The sequence below is a fragment of the Dermacentor silvarum genome, chromosome 3, assembly GCF_013339745.2.
Source record: "Dermacentor silvarum isolate Dsil-2018 chromosome 3, BIME_Dsil_1.4, whole genome shotgun sequence".
NCBI classification, from domain to species: domain Eukaryota; kingdom Metazoa; phylum Arthropoda; class Arachnida; order Ixodida; family Ixodidae; genus Dermacentor; species Dermacentor silvarum.
Window position 1 is genome coordinate 2,657,055 of NC_051156.1, and position 21,703 is coordinate 2,678,757.

General features: G+C 46.0%; 1 protein-coding gene across 1 annotated transcript in view; it reads left to right on the forward strand.

The window, feature by feature from the left end:
• The window catches only part of LOC125943714 (monocarboxylate transporter 13-like), a 32,231-nt gene that overhangs the window by 7,588 nt on the left and 2,940 nt on the right, over window positions 1–21,703 (forward strand). The window contains exon 3 of the mRNA XM_049663181.1: window positions 16,931–17,809. Within this exon, the coding sequence (XP_049519138.1) occupies window positions 16,931–17,809 (879 nt within the window). The remainder of the gene's footprint in view (window positions 1–16,930; window positions 17,810–21,703) is intronic.

The following is a 21,703-nucleotide window of genomic DNA, read 5'->3' on the forward strand; positions in this document are numbered from 1 at the left end:
CAGATGGGCTGTAAGAAAACGTGGCATCTGCTGCGACACCTCATTGACCCCAGTAGTTCCAAGTCGGCAGTTCGCAAGCAAATCGAGCGTATAATCCACCAATATCCGGTTACCGAAGAAGAGCTGCTGGAGGTGCTCGCCAACCGGTACATCAATACCTCCCACCTGAATCAGAAGAGCAGCAGCACTAATGCAACAAGAGTACAACTGCCACAACACACTGGAATCCCCAACCAAGAACTGGACGCCGACATTTTGGAGGCAGAGGTCGGCGCCACGCTCCACAAGATGCGTACAACATCGGCGCCCGGCCCCGACGGTGTGACCAACAAGACTCTGCGAAACCTCGATTCAAAGTCGGTAGGGACCATCACCAAGTGCATGAACGAATGCTGGAAATCCGGACAATTACCCCCAGAATGGAAGCACGCCAGAGTCCCCTTTATACAGAAACCGGGCAAGAAAATCGACCTCGGAAATCTTCGACCCATATCCCTGACCTCTTGCTTGGGCAAGCTAATGGAACAAGTCGTGTTCTGCCGTCTAAAAAACTACACGGAAGAGCACAACCTACTTCCCCCCACTATGCTAGGCTTCCGAGCTCACCTATCCACCCAGGATTCCTTTATCCAACTGCACCATGATCTCCTAGGACCAGAGAGTGGTACAAGCACCAAATCCTTACTCGGCCTCGACCTTCACAAAGCATTTGATAACGTGAAGCACGCTGCCATAGTAAACAGCTTGGCCGAGTTGCAACCGGGAGAACGCACGTACATTTATATATGTGCTTTTCTATCCAACCGTACGGTCGAACTCTCGGTGGACAATCTACTCTCCAAACCGATCAATGTCGGAGATCGCGGCACTCCTCAAGGAGCTGTTCTATCACCTTTCCTATTTAACCTCGCAATGAAGTCGCTACCATCCAAGCTCGACACGATACCCGGCCTGCGACACACTCTTCACGCCGACAACATTACGCACTGGATAACCACGGGATCCGACGGACAAGTCGAAGAGACCCTGCCGAAGGCAGCCGATACGGTCGTCCAGCATGTGACTGACGCGGGTTTAGAGGGCTCGCAGAGCAAATCGGAGATACTAATACTGCGACCCCCAGACCGGCGCAGTATAAAAACGCCAATACCACCAGTAACGACGGCCTGTTCTGTCCGTGCCCTCAACTCGGCGGAGGCAGAAGAGGCGGCTATTGCCCTCGTTGCAGCAGCCGAATTTACAACTATAATTAGCGACTCAAAGGCCGCCCTATCCAACTTTGCGCGTGGAATCCTGGCCCCAGCCACGCTACGAATACTGCATCCCCTACTCTCTCCTAAACAACAAGACAGTGAAGAAGAACCCACCCCAATTGAATTGATATGGGTCCCGGCTCACGCAGGGAACCCGGGGAACGAGGCGGCCCACCAGTGTGTTCGAGGATTCGTCAGCAGGGCGGTGGGTCCTGTCTCTGACCCAGGAGACCTGGTCAGCGAGCCACTGACCAAATACCACGATATTGCCCAATACTACCACCTCGCAAGACGGACAAAACCCCCACCTCATCCCAAGCTCACCAAGGGACAAGAATTCACCTGGTGCTAGAGCACTGCACGGGCCGATTTTTGCGGCCCGGGCCCGGCCCGGGCCCGTTTTTACGTTGGGCGGCCCGCCCGAGCCCGATCAAAACATTTATGGCGAGACCCGGGCCCGGCCCCGGCCCGGAAATAATCTACGTTACCCGCCCGGCCCGGCCCGCCACCCCTTTACCTTAAGCCCGAGCCCGGCCCGAGCCCGGCCCGAGACCAAAAAATACATGTTTTTCAGAGTTGAGAAGCCCGAGAATAACTCGCAGAAAGCCCGAGCCCGGCCCGGGCACGCGTCAGAAAACCCGAGCCCGGCCCGGGCCCGGGTCAAAAAGCACACGCCGTGCCCGAGCCCAGCCCAAGCCCGTGAAAAAACTCCTCTACCCGGCCCGGCCCGGCGCGTGGGCCGAGCCGGGCCCGGGCTTTCGGGTAAGCCCGAGCCCGTGCAGTGCTCTACCTGGTGCTGACTCCAAACGCACTGTTTTCCCAGCCCACAAATATACGCACACGTTTACCCTGACTTGACAGACCCACACTGCTCATTATGTGGATCCAAAGCCTCCGTACATCATATTCTCGGGGACTGCAGAGAAGACCCCCTCCCCCCCACCAGATCTCCTGGCCGCTCCCTAGCCTGAAGCGTGGGAAGCGATACTTATGAACCCGAACCTGGAGGTTCAACTTCAGGCCATCAAAAGAGCCGAGGAGGTGGCTGTAAGGCATCACCTGGTAGCCACCCCTCACTACGCCAAATTAACAAAGTAAAGTTGTTTCCTCCTCCGGTATATTGTGACTTCGGATTGGCATTGTTCTCGGAGAGCAGGACGCCTTGAAGACGTGCCTGGCTAGCACTGTTCCCTCTCACAAAGATTAATTTCCTGCTGAAGCAGCACGTAAAAAGCTGGTTTTAGCTTTATTATTACACAAAAACATTTTTTGTTTAATTTTAAGGACTTATTATTGGATGCACAATTATAGGAAACGTAAAAAGTATCAGCTAGCCGCTAAAGTTGGAGGACAGACGACAAGATTCTCGCTCGGTTGGGGACAATTGGCGTCTGTTCTTGCTTTTCTTCGATTGATTCTGCATTGAAAGTGAGTAAACTTTACTGAGAGATGTAATATGGGTGAATGAAAGCCATTTATGCAGATTTTATTTTAAGAACGCATTATTTGTGCAGCCATATCCACGTTTTAGACAAAGCCTCGCACAACACCAGCCAACACAAGCCTCGCAGACAAATATCCCGTCATTCCCATGACAGCACCGCGTCCTTTAAGAAACTCGCATAGACGGTGGCGCCCGATTACCCTCCAGGTGTGAGAAACTCTATGGTGCCCGAGGGCTCGTTGCAGTGAGGCGATAGTTGAATTTTATATTAGAAGTACCTAGACAAAATCTGCTCCTTATCATGTGTATTAACCCTCGCACAACCTCTGGACTCGTGCACGCCGTGTGTACGCCGTGTGTTTCGTGCGATGCGCCAGTGTCAACAGTGCCTTACTACAACGCCCGTCTGAGCTGCCTTTGTTCCCGCCTGCCCGCGCTCTCTCTTGAAAAGCTTAGTACTGGGGCTTCGAATCATAGTGTATGGAAGAATTAGTTGAAGGTTGCGCTTTCGTGGGGCTGGAGTTAATCGGCAGTTCTACCGTGTTTGCGTCGGAAAGAGCATTTTAGCCACGGTACCTGTGAGACGAAGGTGCGTTTTGCTGACTACGTCTTGAAAGGTAAGGAAGTGTGGCTTTGTCTAACTAGAGCCGAACGCTTTCTGAGCGTAGGTTGTCAATGTTTCTGTGCACATTTAGAAAGCAATTTCACGAAAGTTTCCGTTGATGTTACCGCGTACTTGCATTTTCCTGTGATATATGATACCCCGTCTGATTGAATGACGATATGAATGAATGGGCACACAATTATGGAAACACTGATAGTTGCTGCCTGTTGGGTAGCTTCCAAGCAGAAAATGATTCCGTATATGGACATTTCCGTTAGTACACTGCATGTGTGTATACGTCGCTGTGTCATGGGCTTCGCGCGTTGGCACAGGATTGCTATGTTTGACGCTTGCGCAGATGTTAGCTTGTATGACGATTTTTTCTGTATGCAGTTCAGTTTGAAGGCCGGCGTCGCGAGAACCTGTCTGTTTTGTTCGTGTTCTATATTGCAAGGCAGATATAGGCCGATATTGCAATAATGAGGTTTCTTTTTAATCGAGACATCTCAATCAGACGCTGGCTTTTATTATATACATATTCATCTTAAAAACAGTTTGTCAGCTCTTGCAGTTATAGGTTATGACTGTGCGTTGCAGTAATAAAGTAAGGGCTGCGAATACTATCGCAGCGTTCACCGCTACATCGACATTTCTTTTTCTTGCGTGCAGTAGTTACAAGCCTGACAGTGCAGCTCAACGTTGAGCGTTCTCTTTTACATTGGCATTTTTTTCTACCTGTGTCTGCCCTTCTCCAGTTGACATTGGATAAAGCTTTTCTCTGCTGTCACTTATTTAAAATGCAAAGAATCTTTTTAACTTTCTCTTCCTTAATACTTGTCAGCTGCCTAATACGCAAGCTTCCGGTGACATAGTAACAGTGCTGACTACTGCCCAGAACTGATGCGTGCGTCTGTGGTACCACGTGCTCCGCACCTCGGATTTACTGAGATGTCACAAGGAAGCTTGCTTCATGCTCAAGCAGCCCTGCACTTGGGGGGAAATTTTGAAATAGTCACTTTTTAATATAGTGTAATTATTTGTTGTGCTTTTAGCGAATTGAGGTTTCATACCGCCAATAATGCGGTTTAGAGGGTCTATAAAAAGTTTTCTACCACTTAAAGGCATGGTTTAGGCAAAAAGTGCTTTACGCATGTCATCGCATTTATTGACAGTTAGGCATATTTTTTTGTTTTTTTATTTATTTTCAATACTGCCAGTCTCGCACGAGACCATAGCAGGTGGGCATTCATACACTTCCAGCTGTAGAACAAGTAGAACAGCAATGAACAGCCTAACAGTGGCCAAGAAAACAAAGCAAAAGAGAAAACGTAAAAATAGAAAGGTGCCATACGTTTGCAGTTAACATGCATTTTCGTTAAAATTCACAAAACAGCGTAATCAGTTTATTGAGTTGATAACAGAAATGACAGCACTAAACCTGTTTAAGGTTCGCCAAGTTGATCGGTTTACGCTTCATCCAGTAGGTTACAGAAAGTTGAAAAGCACACTGTGTTAGTTATTGTTGGGTCCAGTTTATTCCATGCTTTCACTGCGAGCGGAAAAGCGAGTACTGAAATGTGTCATTACGGAACGAGTACTCTGTCAGTGTGTACGAGTGTTTGTGGCGTGAGAGGTGAGATTTGGAAAATGATAAATACTTAGAAGAGTCTATTTTCAGCCGGTTATGGAGTACTTGGCGTAGGAATTTCAAGCGCGCTTGTTTTGCTCTGGCAAATAGCGTTGGAAGGCCCGCTCGAACTGACAAGTTATTCGGCGAGTCGTTACGGATGTATTTGTCATAGATGAATCTGATTACTTTTCTTTCGACCCTTTCTAGTTTATTTATGTTAGACATTGTGTGCGGAAACCAAACAACGTTGGCATATTCTAGAATTGGGCGCACGAACGTGGTGTAGGCTAGCAACCTGGTATGCCACGGTGTGTATCGCAAGCGACGTCGAAGATAAAATAGCTTCCGCAGGGCAGTATAAGTGACAATATCGATGTTTGAATCCCAGTGGAGGTTTGATGTTAGAGTGACACCTAAATATTTGTGCTGGTACTTTAGTAATAATACTGCCATCAAGAACGTATGTAAAGTTAGAGGGATTCTTTTTTGCTGTAATTGTCATGCAGACATTTTTTTTCTGTTTCTGGTCATTTGCCACGTGCTACACCATTTAGCATTTTTTTAGTGAACTATTCAGAATATCGTGGTCTTCCGGGCTGTTAATTTTTTTTGTATATGACGCATTCATCTGCAAAAAGTTTAATATTACACTCTACGTTGCAAGTGATGTCGTTAATGAAAATGAGGAATAACAGAGGTCCTAAGATTGATCCCTGGGGGACACCTGAGGTGACGGTGACTGTATTGGATGGTGCTTGGTCGTAAACAGTGTATTGCAATCGTTGGAATTTTTTAAAGGCTTTTGATCTATGCTGTAATCGGTCCCTCCCCAATAATGGTCCTTAGTTTCGAAATTAGCTTGGCGTGAGATACAAAGTTGAATGCTTTGGTGAAATCTCAGAGAATAATATCTGTTTGGTCACGATTGTTAATAGTTAGCGCGAGACCGTGTACTACCTCGGCTAACTGGGTGATGGTTGACAAGCCACTTCGGAAATCATGTTGGTGAGGTGTAAGAATATTTTCGTTTTCTAAAAAGGAGGTTAAGTGTTTCAATATTATGTGTTCCATGATTTTGCAACATGAACTAATGACGGAAATTGGTCTGTAATTAGAAGGTGTGTCGTCGCCTGATTTGTGAATTGGTACCACTTTGGCTATTTTCTAGTCGTCAGGGAGCTGCGCAGTCGCAAGAAATTTTCTGCATATAATCCCAAGGTAATGGCTACACAATTCCGCGTATTGTTTCAAAAACTCGCTCGGCCGTTTGCTTTTTTGTGGTCAAGGTTTAGTAGAAGATTAAAAATACCGGCGTCCGTTATATTTAGCGGTTCGATAGGTGGATGCGCAGAATAGCTGAATGTCGAGAGCACGACGTTATCGGATATAAACACGGAGTGGAAGTAATCGTTAAACTGATTTGCCTTTGCTGTTTTTTTCTTCTAGTGATATCGCCGGAGCTCTGGTTGGGGGTGCGCGGAAATGGTTCCAAAACCTCTGCGGGTTGTTGGTAAAGAATTGTGGCAGTGTTTCGTTAAAATAGGGTTGTTTTGCTTTAGTCACTTGTGTTTTTAAGTTTCTTATAGCACATTTTAGGCTACCATTCTCTGATGAACTGCCCCCCTTTGTTTTGAGGGTACGCCGTAGTCTTTTTACTTTACGCTTAGCGTGAATTACATCGCGGGTAATCCACGGGTTTTGTTTTCGTGTGTTTAGAGTTTTAAATGGAATGTAATTTTCTGTGCAGGCTGCAATGATGGATTTAAACCGATGCCAAATAGTATAAACATTAGTTAATGTATCGGAAGCCATTTCAGAGAAGCTGTGGAATTCGTGAGCCATGTGGGTTGTTACACTGGCGTCGTCTGCCCTATTGAAGTCGAAGACGACTCGTTTAGTCGGCGATTCTGTAACAACAGTACCTAGTGGTAAGGTACATATTTTTATTTATTTATTTATTTATTTATTTATTTATTTATTTATTTATTTATTTATTTATTTATTTATTTACCCTCAAGGCCAAAGGCATTACAGAGGGGAGTGGGGAAAATGCAAACAAATACAACAGCAAGATACAGTGAGTAATAATAACAATTTCGAACAGGCATGTACTTAAGTAATGGTTGTTAGTGCTTCGCGAAAACGTTGGTTATCAATGATTGATACAATGTCAGCAGGAAGGTGGTTCCACTCGATTGCTGTGCGCGGAAGGAAGGACTCAGAAAATGTTTTCGTTTTACAAAATGGAATACCTACCTTGTAGCGATGATCCATGCGATGGGACATATATTGCGGTGATAGAATAAGTATGTCGTGAAGAAAGGTATGGTAGTATATGTTATGGAATAAATTCAAGCGGCTAAACCTACGAAGGGCTGCTAGAGACGGAAGCGAGAGGCCGGCTTTCATGGCTGTTATGCTAGCAGTGCGATTGTAGTTGGAGAGAATGAAACGAGTTGAGTTATTCTGAACAAGTTCCAGGGCAGTGATTAATTTTACATGCATAGGATCCCATACAGAAGCAGCATATTCAAGCTTTGGTCGTATTAAAGTTTTGTAAAGTATTAGTTTAACTGAAGAAGTAACAGTGGAAAAGTTGCGACGTAAGTATCCTAGCATACGGTTAGCGTTGTTAATAATGTATTCTGTGTGCACTGTCCAATTTAAATTACATGATATATGAACACCTAGGTATTTGTAAGATGATACGGATTCTAATGGAACACTGTTCAACAGATAAATAGGAGGAGTGTTAGTGTTTCGGGCGACACGCATAACCTTGCATTTTTTGATATTTAGTTCCATTCGCCATGTTTTACACCAATTGGATATAGCCACGATGTCTGATTGAAGAATGTTAATATCCCTATCAGTATTAATTTCGCGAAAGATTACACAATCATCAGCGAAAAGAAAGATGTCAGAGGAAACAACGGAAGGCAGATCATTAATGTAAATGAAGAACAGAAGGGGTCCAAGGACGGACCCCTGAGGAACGCCAGAGTGTACGTCAGTAAACCATGAGTTGTGACCATTAGCACTAACAAATTGTAATCGGTTAAAAAGAAAGGATAGAATGGGTATATCATGTTCGGAGAAGCCATCTATTACGAGTGTTTGGCTTTCATGTGGAGGAAACCAATCACTTAAAAGTATTAGGTCGAGAATGTTGTGCGTGGTACCCTGAGTGCGCGTTGGATGACGTACCACTTGGTGAATATTAAAGTTTAGCATTAGGTCCGTTAGCGCGCCTGAACAAAGGAATGTGTAATGCATGGACACCCAGTCAAAGTCCGGGGGGTTAAAGTTGTCGAGTAGAATAACTCGTGAGTTGTGAACGTGGTTTTGCATAAAACTCTGCAGAGCAATCACAGGTTCTGGACCAGACTGAGGACTTCGGTGAAAACAGCCGGTGAAAGTAGGGAAGTCCTTACAGGTAATTCGAATGAAAACGGCCTCGGTGTCTTCGATTGCAAATAGGGGAGTGAATGGCGTTGTGTTCTTTATCAACAGGGCCACGCCTGTTGATAAAGAACCGTAAGATGGACTCTGCTGAGTCAATCTTTACGGATAACAGAATAGTTCGGAGGCGCCAATTCATGATTGAAGATATCGGGGGTAAGCCATGTTTCGGTGATGCCTACAATGTCGGGAGCATGCGCAAGAAGCAGGCTTTCAAAATCTTCTAATTTGTTCAGTATGCTTCTGGCATTCACGTTTAGTATTGTTAGTTCGGTTCTTTTGTTTGACTGCGGGTTTGTGGACGGTTTCTTTCTGCCTTTTTTTGCAGAGGCACTCTTTCACTCTTAGTTTCGTCACAAATAAATATGCAGTCATTAATAAAAAGTTTATCGAAAGAGAGATAGACCTTGTCCCAATTTTCTCGGTTTGCTTTAGCGCTATCCCATAACTTCTTTCTGATATCTCGGATTCGTTGGCTAAAATCTTCCCGGACTGAAAGTTTGGTTCCTTTAAGTTTCTTGCAACTTCTTAGTATGCGCATTTTCTTACTTGAATCCATAAGCTTGAGGATTACCGGTCGTGTTTTCTCTGCCCTCGGTTTTCCTATACGGTGGATACGTTCAATGGCGACCGGTTCCAGTTCGAGTATATCTTTAATTATGTTGTCGTTGACAGCTGATTCAAGATCCTTGCTGGTCTCTCCTTCTTTTTCTGACAAACCGTACACGATGAGGTTCGACTTTCAGCTACAGTTCTCAAGGTCATCGAGGCGTTTTTTTTTTTCAATATTTTTATAACTCCGATTGTTGCCGCAGTTTCTTGCACACAGTTTCTGTGTGAAACTTCCCCACGAGAATGATTTGCAATTTCTAGACATACGTCTGCGTTTTGAGTTATTCCATACATGTTGGTTTTATCGACCAAGGTCCCATAAGTCCCCCTCTCGATTTTCCAAGATTGTAAAGAGCGGAATTGCCTTGTCCTGCATAGATGCAGCACTACAGAAGTCATGCCCCCCGTAGTAATGGAAAGTGTTAGTTTCCAAGCGACTAGGCTGACGAATGCTGGGTACTCAAAATCTGTATTTGGAGCAACCTGTGATAAACGAATAAGGAAAGTTAAAAGTAGTGGTGTGCACACACCCCGAACTAGTGCACACACCCCGAATTAATAACAAGGAAAAAAGAGCGTATGCTGTGATTCCGTACCAGCACAAAGTTGCACACAATTTGAAGAATGTAGCGCAGCGGTATGGGGTCAGCGTAGTATTCTCAGCCCCTCAGAAAATTTCGCGGTTATGTGCTAGAGTAATGAATGTGTATGACAGGGCATCTAACCACAGCCCTTTTGTCTGTAAGATTGACCATAAGCAAGAGTCAACCATTGTCCCCTGCGCCTGCGCAGTAGTGTATGAATTTCCTTTTTCTTGTGGGTGTGTATACATCGGTCAGACGGCTAGGTGTATTAATGTTCGGCTGAAAGAACATCAAAAAATAGCACTTCAGGTGGTTATTCCCACGTGGCCACGCATTGCAATGTCTGTAAAAAAGTAAACAAGAAAACATGCCTTCCACTTCTTAAACAAACTAGAATTTTGTACCGTCATAGGGACCGTAGTACTAGGGAGCTGTTTGAGGCATTTAAGATAAAAACTACACGTGGGTATGTAAGCGAACCTTCGGTGTCACTAGCTGATTGCGAGATGGGGTTTTTAGATGCTACAGTGTGACATCAACTTATCCATGGTTGGATGGCCAATCAGATGTATTCGTTTTTCCTCTGTACATATGTCATTTTCACCCATTAAACATTCAGTTGCGAGTCTGCGCACGTCTTGTCTGCCTCGTCTTTGTCCGTGTGGGTTAGCGCAGTTAAAATATACCATGCACTCTTTCTTTTTTTAGTACTTTGAGTCCGAGTATAAGCGCTGCTGCACATGACTTCTAGACTTCTATTTATTCTTGGTATAATTTTTTGACTATTTTTTAACTAAATACCGCTCGGTCATTGCGCGTGCATTGCGGCCGCAGTGTCGGCTTTCATTCTACTATGTTATTGTACGGTTCCCTTCGGAGAAAAAATCTTTTTCTCGTTCTTCAAGCAGCATGTATCTCTCGTGTGTATTGTTCCACATAAAGTTTTTCATCAGTAGGTCCTGCGAAATGCAGAAGGAAAAAGATATGCAACCCTCCTGCTTGCCGCTTCAAACAAGTAAAACATAGCTGCCCATCCGGCGCCTTGTCCTCAGATTTACGGGAAGTATTGTTATAGAAAAAAAAAAGCTGCAGCGCAACATTTCATTCAAATTTTCGCCTTTCTCGCGTAACAGAATGCGGAGTAATCGTTAAGGGGTCATTTATTGCAGTCGGACCTCGAGCGCCGAAAACGGTTTTAGTTAATTAAATCAAATCAAAGGGGAATTTTATTAGACAATAATATAAAAATGCGTACAAAGATATTTGATCCCATAGCCTAAAGCGGCCATTCTATATGCTAATATTTGGCCGTAAGCCGTACGTGGATTTTTTTTTCCAGTCAATACTTCAAAAAAAGAAAAGAAAGTCTGTGCGGTAGCCTAATTAGTGGCTATATAGTATAGTGGATACGGTCTTGAGCACGCGGGTTCAATCCATGTCGCGCAATTCGATGGGAACGAAAGGAAAAAGACTCCTGTACTTCTATTTAGGTGCACGTTAAAGAACCCCAGGTGGCAGAAACTATATACACCGGGTGCCTTAATCATACCGTGGTTTTGACACGTAAAACCGAAGAATTTGCTTATATTAAAAAAAGAAAAAAAAGCAGGTGACTGCGTTCTTCGGCTTATTTCTGGGGGTGTCAACAACATAAATTATTCTCGAGTCTGATTTCCGAGAAAAACATGTTACACTTATCCTACATTTCATGCATAAATGTAATGCTGTTCCCAAATGTATGACCGCTTAACTCAGCAGCTTGTATATTATAAACAGCTGCTTTCAGTTATTCGGTGCACTATCATAACGACCATAATGAAACAATTAAAGGAACGGCATGCCTCACATACACGTAGAGATATGTGCAGATCTGTTGCGTTCGTTTAAGATAAGTGTGGCACCACACGGGGCACGCAGTTTTAATGGGTTGAAAACACGGTGAGACTGTAGAAAATCCTTGTCTGAATCAAGTTAGCAGATTTACAGGCTGCCCTAAAACGGGGCGTTTATATTGATTGAGAGCCAGGAACTTGTTAAGCAGGACTTATTACCACCCGTCCGTGAATTCTCTCAGGAACTGCGCCTCTGCGCAGCAGCCACGATCCTCCGGCAGCAAAATCATTCGGAATGACAGTCCTCACTTGCATGCAGTCACTCACCTTTGAGACTTCAATAGTGCTGTTATGCGTTACATTCGAACGGAAACGACTATTCGGCATCGTACACACGCACACACACACGCATATATATATATATATATATATATATATATATATATATATAGTTCAAAAAATAGAAGCACGTAGGAAAAACATAACAAGACTTTACTGACGTTTCGGCCGGGGTCCGGCCTTCATCAAGAGTGCGTGTACAAGCATACAGAGCTCAATTTACACCTTTTTGCCGTAAGGGTGAAAAGAGACAAGAAAAAAATACAAAGTGGAAAGAAAAAATATATATACAAAGTAAAAAACAATACAACGAACACGTAAATGGAAAACTGCGCGTGCACAGAGTGGAATTATTAAAAAAAGTGAATACAACAAGGCTGTGAAAACAAGCTCCTAAATCGTGAGTAGCCCATGACCACAGGTGTGCACAGATTTCGCGTCGTCATGGATGTCAACACGTGCAATGACCCATGTCAAAATCATCAAAACGATGGGCATGTACAGTGGTGCTATACAGGGGTACAAAGTTGGGCGTGTATGGAGTGGGATTATTGAAAACGTATTAACAAAGAGCATGCGGGCATCACTGACAGGATTTAGTGGCGTCGTGAGTGTCTACACATCTGATGGCTCATGTCAAGGTATAGAACTATTTTTTGAACTACTTCTGTGCCGGCTCCGGTTACTCTTTACTTCACTGATATATATATATATATATATATAAGATGGTTCTGCCTGCTATGAATATTATTTCTGCGAATGCGAGATTTATTTGCAGTATTCGCTAGTAAGTGTGTTTGTTACTGCAAACACGTGCGCTTATTCCGGTCGGGAGTTTCTCACGTTTTCAATTATTGCATGTAGAAGATTTGTAAATTTTTCCCGTACATATATATCGTGAATATATATGTCTATGTACCCTTTGATTTAATTACCTAGAAACACATTGGTCATTCTTCGCGCCACGCAGTTAATAAACCTGGTTTATTTCACTCTAATATTGTTTTCTTCGATCATTGTCCCTGATCAATATCCAGCAGCAAGAAGCGCGCTTAAAATGACACGGTATCAATAATAAAATTTTCAACGTAGCCTTCATGGTGCGGAGATACCAGTTACATTTAGAGGACAGTGGTAAAAACAGCAGTTCACAGGGCTAAAACTACATTTGGTACAGGCCGTCAAGAGTCATGAGCACACAGAAGCAACTAAAACATTAAAAAAATGTACTGCACAGAGGTTCTGCGAGAAAAACTGGGCGTCCCGCGCTCGCTCGCAGACGACGCGCTTGACAACGACAACAAAATTGAAGACGTCGCGCTGTATAATCCATGCCTCAAATATATATGTTTGGCAAAATGGTGGAAACATAAATTTGCAGTTGAAATAAAGCACTATTTTAAGAGCGTACTATGCGCAATCGGCCTCGGCGCCCGCAGCGAAAGTACGTTAAATATGCCGCGGAGCGCGCCTCCGCCCCAATCCAGTTCGTTCGCAGCGCCCTCGCACTATTTTTCCACACGCGGCACCTCAGCGGGAGAGCGCCGTTCGGCCCACTCGACCATTGTCTAGTACACTCTAGTCTTTACCAACGACAGGAGCGTTGGCCGCGCGGCGACTGCGACGAGCCGAGTTGCTGGAGAATCGAGGGCCGTGGTGTGACGTCACAGTCTCAAAGGGCGGCGACGGCGAAGAGGCGAAAACCTGGCGTAATGTAGCTGTCGCTACAAAAATAGAATTGCAAAGCCGTAAAGATGTAGCTGTATAAACGGTATTGAAATATTTCAAAACCGTCAATAATGTAGCTGTAAATCTCTGAGTAAAAAAAAAAAAAAGAAACGGCACTAATCATTGAATTAGGCGTCTGCTAGTGGCACTCGCTCCTCGGCGTTGGTGTACACTGGTGTAGGGCGAGAAACCGAACTCCGAGGAGAGAGCGAACGGAACTGGCAGGAAACCGCCAAGCACACAGGAGCGGGCGAGGGAGCGACGGAGCCGGTGCGCGCCGGTAGAAGAGATGCGAAAGAGGAGGTAGTGACGTCATCCGTCAGCTGTGGTAGGCAGGCGTTCACTCTGCCTCAGGTGGTGTGTAGCTCTAATTAGCTCGTATTTATTTTAATTAGTAATGAGCGGGTACCCCTTGTTTAAGTGTGACGTCACGGATGACGTCACTTCTGGTCTTGGAGTTTCACGGGAACCTGTACTGATGCGGTCGGTATCTAAAGTGTACGATTTGGTGCTTGGTGCAAGGTATTTAGACTTTCCCTAAAGGTTTCTAATTACTCATAACACTTAATTAGCCCTTTACTCTACTAAACATGTGCTCTGATGTGATATATCTATCATCAGCCTTAAGCAGAGCCATGGATATCTACCTGGTTATATTTATGATTTATTTTTAATTTCCTCCCACCTCTGTGACAAACCGGAAGTCGGTCCCTAACCGGAAGTTGCTGCGCAATAAACAAGAGTGCCACTCGGTGCTCGTGCCACCAAAAAAAAAGAGGAAAACGTCTGAGTTGAGGTAATGCCATTAGCTTCACCCTTACCCAAAAGTGTAACAAGGCAGAAACAAAAGAGAAATTGCACGTACAACGCCACTTATCCGGCGGCAATGAACTGTGTAAGGGACGACACGGAGTGATTCCCCAAGATATTTCTTTCTCTAACATTGAGTCAAGCAACAAGAACTATTTTAGTACTCGCATGCACAGATAGAGGTATTATGAAACATGGTTTTACGGCACAAAATTGAGCGGGACACAGCGAGAAACATACATAATACTTGTAACCAAGTAGTCCACCTTAGTATTTTTAAAACATATAGAGGTAATGTGCAGCCGTAATATGTCGGCAATATGGCCACCTTGTTTACGAAAAAGCGAAAACTTCTAACTACCTAACACTTCAGATGAACCGCGAGTGTCGGCCGAGAAATGCCATTCACAGGGCGCAAAGTTTTCATATTCAGCATTTCATTTTCTAATTACGCTAGCTGTGCCGTTGCCGTCGGCATCGGTTGTAGCGACGATCACTAGAGCAGAATTTACCAGACCACTGTAGCCGTTGCTCCAGCACCCGAGTTTCCAAGTAATGCATATATACGCTTCCGAAATTATCGGATAAAGATAGCTTTTTCACCTGTCTGACTGACCCACAGGCAGAGCAGTAAGTGACGGTGTGCCCAAGCAACGGCAAATGTCGTAGACCTAAACCTGTCAAAAACAAGAAAGGCCGCTGAAATGAAAACTCACAGTTCACTTATGAATAAAAGCATAACGTTGCGTTTCTTGGCTTGTCATCGTCGCGCCCAGAGTGAACTGAAACCTAGAAATAAGCTGCATGAATGGTACTGCATTACTGGCCGTCAAAGCGGATGGAAAGCTTCGCACAACCGGCAGTTGATACCGCGCAGAACAACACGCGCGCCGGGCATGCCGCCGCGTCCTCCGTTGAACCGGAAGCTGCCAGCAGATGGCGCATCCCGCAATTCCCTGCGAGTGCTCGTTTTACCGATCACCTATTGTTTTTCGGAACGAAGCTTCCAGCACCACACACATGTGGCGGGTGTTGCTTATTGCACTCCGAAATCGTGAATCAAACAAAGACGCATGAGCAGCGACGCAGAACTCTGCGGTGGACGGCTGTCTCCTTTCCGAGTGCACGTAACAAGGCCGCCACCAGTGGTGCGTCCGTCGGCGCGCGCTACGCATGTAGTCGTGGAAACACTGAGAGAACATGCAGTCGGGGGCAGACGTGCGTTATCTCCATTCATTTGAAAGCAGGGCATGCAAGGTAACCCCATTATTAGCAAGCGCTCAACGAGGTGGTCTGTACTCTGCTGCCTTGCGAATTAGCTGCGCACACCCGCGAATTTTAATTAAGCGAAGTGGTTGCTTGGGCTAGATGGTAACTAATTCTAAGACAATATAAGCCACGTAAAAGACGAAAATAGAAGCGACAAAACGATCGCTCTTCCGCGTCTTCTGCTTGCGCTATTCATCTGTTACCGCGAATCCCGTGGAGTCATGTGCAGCGCAATGCGAACGCCGATATAACGAAAAAAGAGCGCGCCCTACTGCAATATGTGTACACCCCGTAATGAATTTTTTCTCGATCAAGGTTGTGCACATCCGAGACGCTAGGAGCTGAGAAATACAGTTTTGAGATTAGCTCGACGGAGTGTCATTACCAGTTGTCAGCAGTGATTGCAAGCATAGCTGTTTGCTTGCAGAATCGTATAGTGATTAGAACACATAAACGCACTACTGTTTGTGGATCACAGGTGAGATGCATTTCTCTTACATAAAGATGTGTCATGCATAAGCTAAAGTGTGGCAAACAAATAAACACGAATGGCTCACTGTCTAGCGCATAAGCGGGATTCGCAGTATCCCAAATGATATTATGTATAAGCAATAAAAATTTTTCGTGCATCGTGCGTTTGTCTTGCCAGCTTTGAATCATTCGGTATATATATATATATATATATATATATCCATTATTAATTGCTTACCAAGTCCGTTCCATAAAGCGTGACAAATGTGTGTCTGCTTAGGCCATTGCCTAATTGGGTCATCATATGATTTGAAGCCCGCACTGTGCATTGCAGCGCTGTACGGGCCTTTTTCAGCCCGGGCCCGGCCTAGGCCCGTTTTTACGTTGACCTGCCCGCCCGAGCCCGACCAAAGGTTTTAAGGGGAGACCCGGGACCGGCCCGGGCCCGGAAATAATCTACGTTACCCGCCCAGCCCGGCCCGCCACCCCTTCACCTTAGGCCCGAGCCCGGCCCGAGCCCGGCTGGAAACCGGCCCGAGACCGAAAATGACGTGTTTTTCAGAGTCGAGACGAGCGAGGATAAGTCGCTGCACGCTACATGCACACCACCAGAAAGTGCGAGCCCAGCCCGGGCCCGCGTCAAAAAAACCCGAGCCCGGCCCGGGCCCATGCCCGAGCCCAGGCCGAGCCCGTGAAAGAACTGCCCTACCCGTGGGCCGGGCCGGGCCCGGGCTTTCGGGTAAGCCCGAGCCCGTGCAGTGCTCTTCTGTGCATACACGATTAGAAGATCGCATGACGGCGTGGAAATTTTGAAGAAAAAAATTTGTGTGTCAACATAGCGCTGTATTACTTGGCCTGTCACTGTCATTGCCCATTCCTTTTCCGAGTGCAGGTTTTGGATTCGGCGCCAGTCTGGCATGCTTCTCGGTGTACGCGCTGCTATACTTCACCAAGTACCGAGCCACTGCGTCATCAACTAAGTTTGCAGCCTGGTCCATCTCCGGCCTCGTATGTCCTTCTTTCATATCTTTCCTCGCCAACAACTACGGTCTCCATGGGGCCCTCCTGCTGAGCGGCGCGTGTATTCTCCAGGCCGCACCACTTATTATGCTTCTGAAACGTCCTCGCCCTCTAAAATGTTGCTACAAGGCACCAAACGACGAGACGGAGCCCACCGGCACCCCAAATACGAAAATACTGCTCAACAAGATCGGAACGCACGCGCCACCAAGGTCATCGCCATGTCCTCCAGAAGCCCCAGTGAACCGTCTGTCTGATGTCGCATGCATGGGTATGACGTTCAAATCCGCTGCAAGGTTGTTCCGGACAGCTAACTTTTACGTCCTTACTGCCATGTACGTAATGTTCGACTGGTCTGACTCGGTGCTGATTACAACGGCTGCAGACTACGGAAAAGACAAAGGCGCCACGCTCGAGAAAGCCAAATTCGTTCTCACCGCCATCGCCATCGGTAATCTCGTGGGCCGCACGGTGGTACCATGCGCGGCGGACAGGATTTCGTTCAGCCACGCACCCTTTGGTGTAGCTGCTTTGGCTGCATCGTTCCTGTTTTTCCTGGTGACTTCCATGGTCAAGTCCTTCGAATACTTTGCCGTTTTCAGCGCAGTGCTCGGCGTGTTCCACGGCTACGTGAGCTGCATTAAGCCCGTACTTTTCGCTGAATACTTGGGCGTGCAGTATGTACCTATCATGTTTGGAATCACCGGCCTCTTTCTCGTTCCCGTGTCATTAAGTGGCCCGACAATTTTAGGTAAGTGTGCTTGCGTAACAAAGAACTTTGAGGAGCCTAAATGTAATTTGGAGAGTTTGAAAACTACGTTCAATAAAATTTTTCCACCTATGTGCCCGATCACGGTGAACAAGAGCACTAAACGTTAATGTGCGTTGTCCTTGACATGTCTTCAATACGTCAGTTTTTATATGCGAAGCATTTCTTCGCCTATAGTCGGAGCCAAGGTCAAAGGCGAGGCCACTAAGGCCACCGAGTTTGTGGCCGATGCGACCGCTCGCTTGCCGCTATTGGCTCGGCCCCGCCCTGCTACACGCGCTCTCGCTCATGCCCAAGTTCGCGCACGGCTACTGACTTGACCCCTCCTCTCCGTGCTCCACTCGCTGATACCGGTACGGTGGCCACCATAATACGGTTGTGTGTGCCACAAATTGACGTGACTTGGTGGCGCTAGCTACGTTATGTGGCGCGTGTTACTACTTGCCGATATAACAATGCACCCGCGAAAGTGTCAAACGAAAGAGTGCAAAGGCTCTGTAGAAACTACGGAGGAATGCGATGCGTACCGAAGCGGCGATGCATACGGCAAAGTGACGGGCCAACAAGATAAACGCGGCCAAGGAAGAGCGGCACGCCACCGAGACCAAGCGGCGCCGATTGGAGGACCGCCACTGTCGGGACGCAGACGCGTTCAAAAGCACTTCGTCGAAAAGCAATTTGATGCGGCTTGTAGCCTGTGGTCTCGATCGCACGTAGTCAGGGTGTCGCGGCCCGCGCATGTGGCGGTCCTCGACACCTGCCTATATACGCCTTGAAAGCAGTACGTAGACGCAAATATAAATAATGCAACTGATGCTTACGGTATGTAGTGAGACTTTCATTTATTTATCACCCATGCTCAGTGGTCTTGTCGGAGTAGATTGCAAATTTGTGCGCACGTCAAAAGGGAGTATTGACATATGCGAGATTGGTTGGGCCTGCCATTATCCGATTTAGCAGAGTACGGACGTTCTGTAGCTCTCCTTGCAAACATGAATGTGCCGTTGTCGTTCAGTTTAAGGTAATACCGCCCTCAGAATATTTCGAAGCACGGAAAATCAGAATAAGTAAAATTTTCTCGCGACCTCACCACACAGTGTGAAATGTACGTGAGGAAACTCATGATTCTACTGAGAAGTATCAACTCTACCTTTCGGTAAGAGGACCTGTGCCTAGGCTGCGATGAAATTTAGATTTTACTCGGATCTCGTGTTCCGAAATCTTTTGAGGCACATTATAATATTACATTGTGGCAGAATTACGGCAGAATTGTGAGGTCTAAAGGCTAATTGCAAGAAAGTCTTTCGCTAAGTTGCTTATAAATGATTAGCACAGGCCCACTGAAGTATGCTTGGCAAGGCTATTAATAGCACCTAAGCAGATGACGCGTGCACCTGGTGATGGTGATCAGCGGCTATGACCTAAGTCTCGGCCCCCCGCCTCCCAGATTTTTCAGCGCCTCGTGGGCACTTGCTGGCGTAGCCGTCATCTCGGAGGGCATGCCGAGCAAGAACGTGGTATTGGTCATGCGTCACTTCCGGGGAGCAGTAATGGCGGCGTGTCTTGCAGTTTCGGCATCACAAACGGCTACTTTTCCGAGCCTTTCGGGAAGCTTTTATTCTTATATTAAGCTTATAATTTTACAGGGCCCCCGGTTTCTCCAATCTACGTAGTAGTAAAATAGGCTTTACGTGGTCACATAATTCGTTGCATTTGGCCTGTAATATCGCAAAGTGTACAGTCTATTATGCGCAATGTCGTATTGGAGGACTCTGCATAAATTTTGACCTCCTGGGGTTCTTTAGACGGCAGGCTTTTTATCGCCTATGACGCTTTATTTCTTCAGACTCATGCTCATAAGTCACTTTCTGTAAGTAAACCTGTAACGTGTAACCGAGCTTTCCGTAAAATTATACTTTGAAAAACACACATTTGTGAATGCGAACTTTTAATAAGGTAATATGCTTTTGACAATGGGTAAGCAATTTCTAAGTTGACATAAAACAATAAAACTCGATATGCATATGCATGTTCTTTCATCGTAGATTTGCTACAGGGTTCGTCATGCCTAAAGAAAAAAGGGGGACATAGAGGAGACTCTACGGTCCCACTGGTATAACTGGCTGAGAATGGACGAGAGTGTCTTTCAAGGCTTTGATGATTTACGAATGGCAGGCTAAAAGATGAACCTTATGTGGGAAGCAAATTAACGAATTGCCATGAAAAGGCTCAGGGAAGAGTGCGAACCATTGCAGGAAGAGTGGGGAAATAATGCCTAAATGTTGTATGAAGTTTTTCGGAATTTGTGAGGTTGATGTAGGATGTTCTGAGAATGGTTACCTTTTGTAATTATGCTTGATAATTGCCAGTGCGAGGAGCTCTTATTTCATACCTCCTCTGGCGGGGTGAAAGTAACTTAGCATGGTGATTTTGTTTACATGAATATACGCTTCTAAATTGACTGTGCATGGATGCATTTTGCTTGTTATCAGATTGTTCCAGGTGCTGAAGTATCTGTATATAGTCTCGATTCTTGAGGCACGTGAGCCGTAGCTATTTAGAAATCTGGTTCGCACTTGATTATTGGCTTGCGAATAAAAACTATTCATTCGAAAAAAAATGCTTTTTTTTCCTCAGTGTGAGCTTTGTTGTATGAAGAACGCTATTTCTCTCAGGTTACAATTTCATGGAAAGTTTTTCGGTAAGTTTGAGAACGCCAAGAATTTATCTAGGCTGTGGGGACAACGTCGCCACATAATAAGTAGCTAATTTATGTACTGACAGTGTGGTGGGAGTGGCACGACGAAATCTAGGCTGCGACGCTGGAATTCTAATTTCATAGTGACCATGGATATGTTTTTATAGACTGGTACGAACAGTGCATTCATCAGTGTTGCCATAAGTTTCTTAAGCGTGTCGCTTAAAGGGATACGGACACAAAAGTTGGCGGGTGGTTTTTTGTGTCGGAACAAAATTTGAACTGTTGAAAATGACGAATACAACAAGCTGCTTTGAAAATAAGAACAAGAAACATTTTGTTGCGATTTTCTGTTGCACCTTGCCTCCAAGCGGCCGCCGGCAGAAGCTGAAATTTGACGTCATAACACCCACCCGCGGCCAAGGTCGGCCACAGCCGTCGCAGTGTTTCGGGGGGTGTCGGTCCCTTGCAGCGTTTGTTTAACCCCTTTCGGCGATCTTCGCACGTGGTCCGTCCAAAACATTATCACCGTCGGCGCTCCACGCAGGTTGTGCGTCTTACATGCGCCTTCCCGCGGTCGTCGCTCGGTATTGACGCGTTCGGAAGGAAATGCCCAGACATTGCCGTTATAACAGCATCGTCGGTCGTGACACGCCGTTGCACACGTTTCCCAGAGACGAGAAGGTGCGTAAACTTTAGATACCTGCCGGTCAGCCATCACGCACAGCCTGAAGACCTCTAATAAATGACTTCATTTGTGCGGACCACTTCGTCGACGATGATTATGTGACCAGCCCGGCTGTGCTGAAAAGCCTCGGCATGCCGCTCAAAAGGCAACGCCTAAAGCCTGACGCTGTGCCATCGGTCTTCTCACGAAAACGTAAGGCAGAAGTGATCAGCGGCGCGTTTGAAAATAGGATGCGAAAAGATGTCGGTACTGTTTTCGTTCACTTGCAGCCTTCGTGAGCAGTGTGAGGGCGAGGCTGGCGCGAAATGCCCGAGGCTGGGCACGAAGGCAGTAATGTCTTTAAAGATGTTGGCAAAGCATAGTAAAACAATACAAGGCTAGCAAGCGTGACTCACGAGATCAGACACACACAGAGATCTGCTTCTACACAGGCTAAATGCAGAAAAAAAAATGGGCAGAACGCCAGACAGGTGCTGCCATCTGTCGGTCG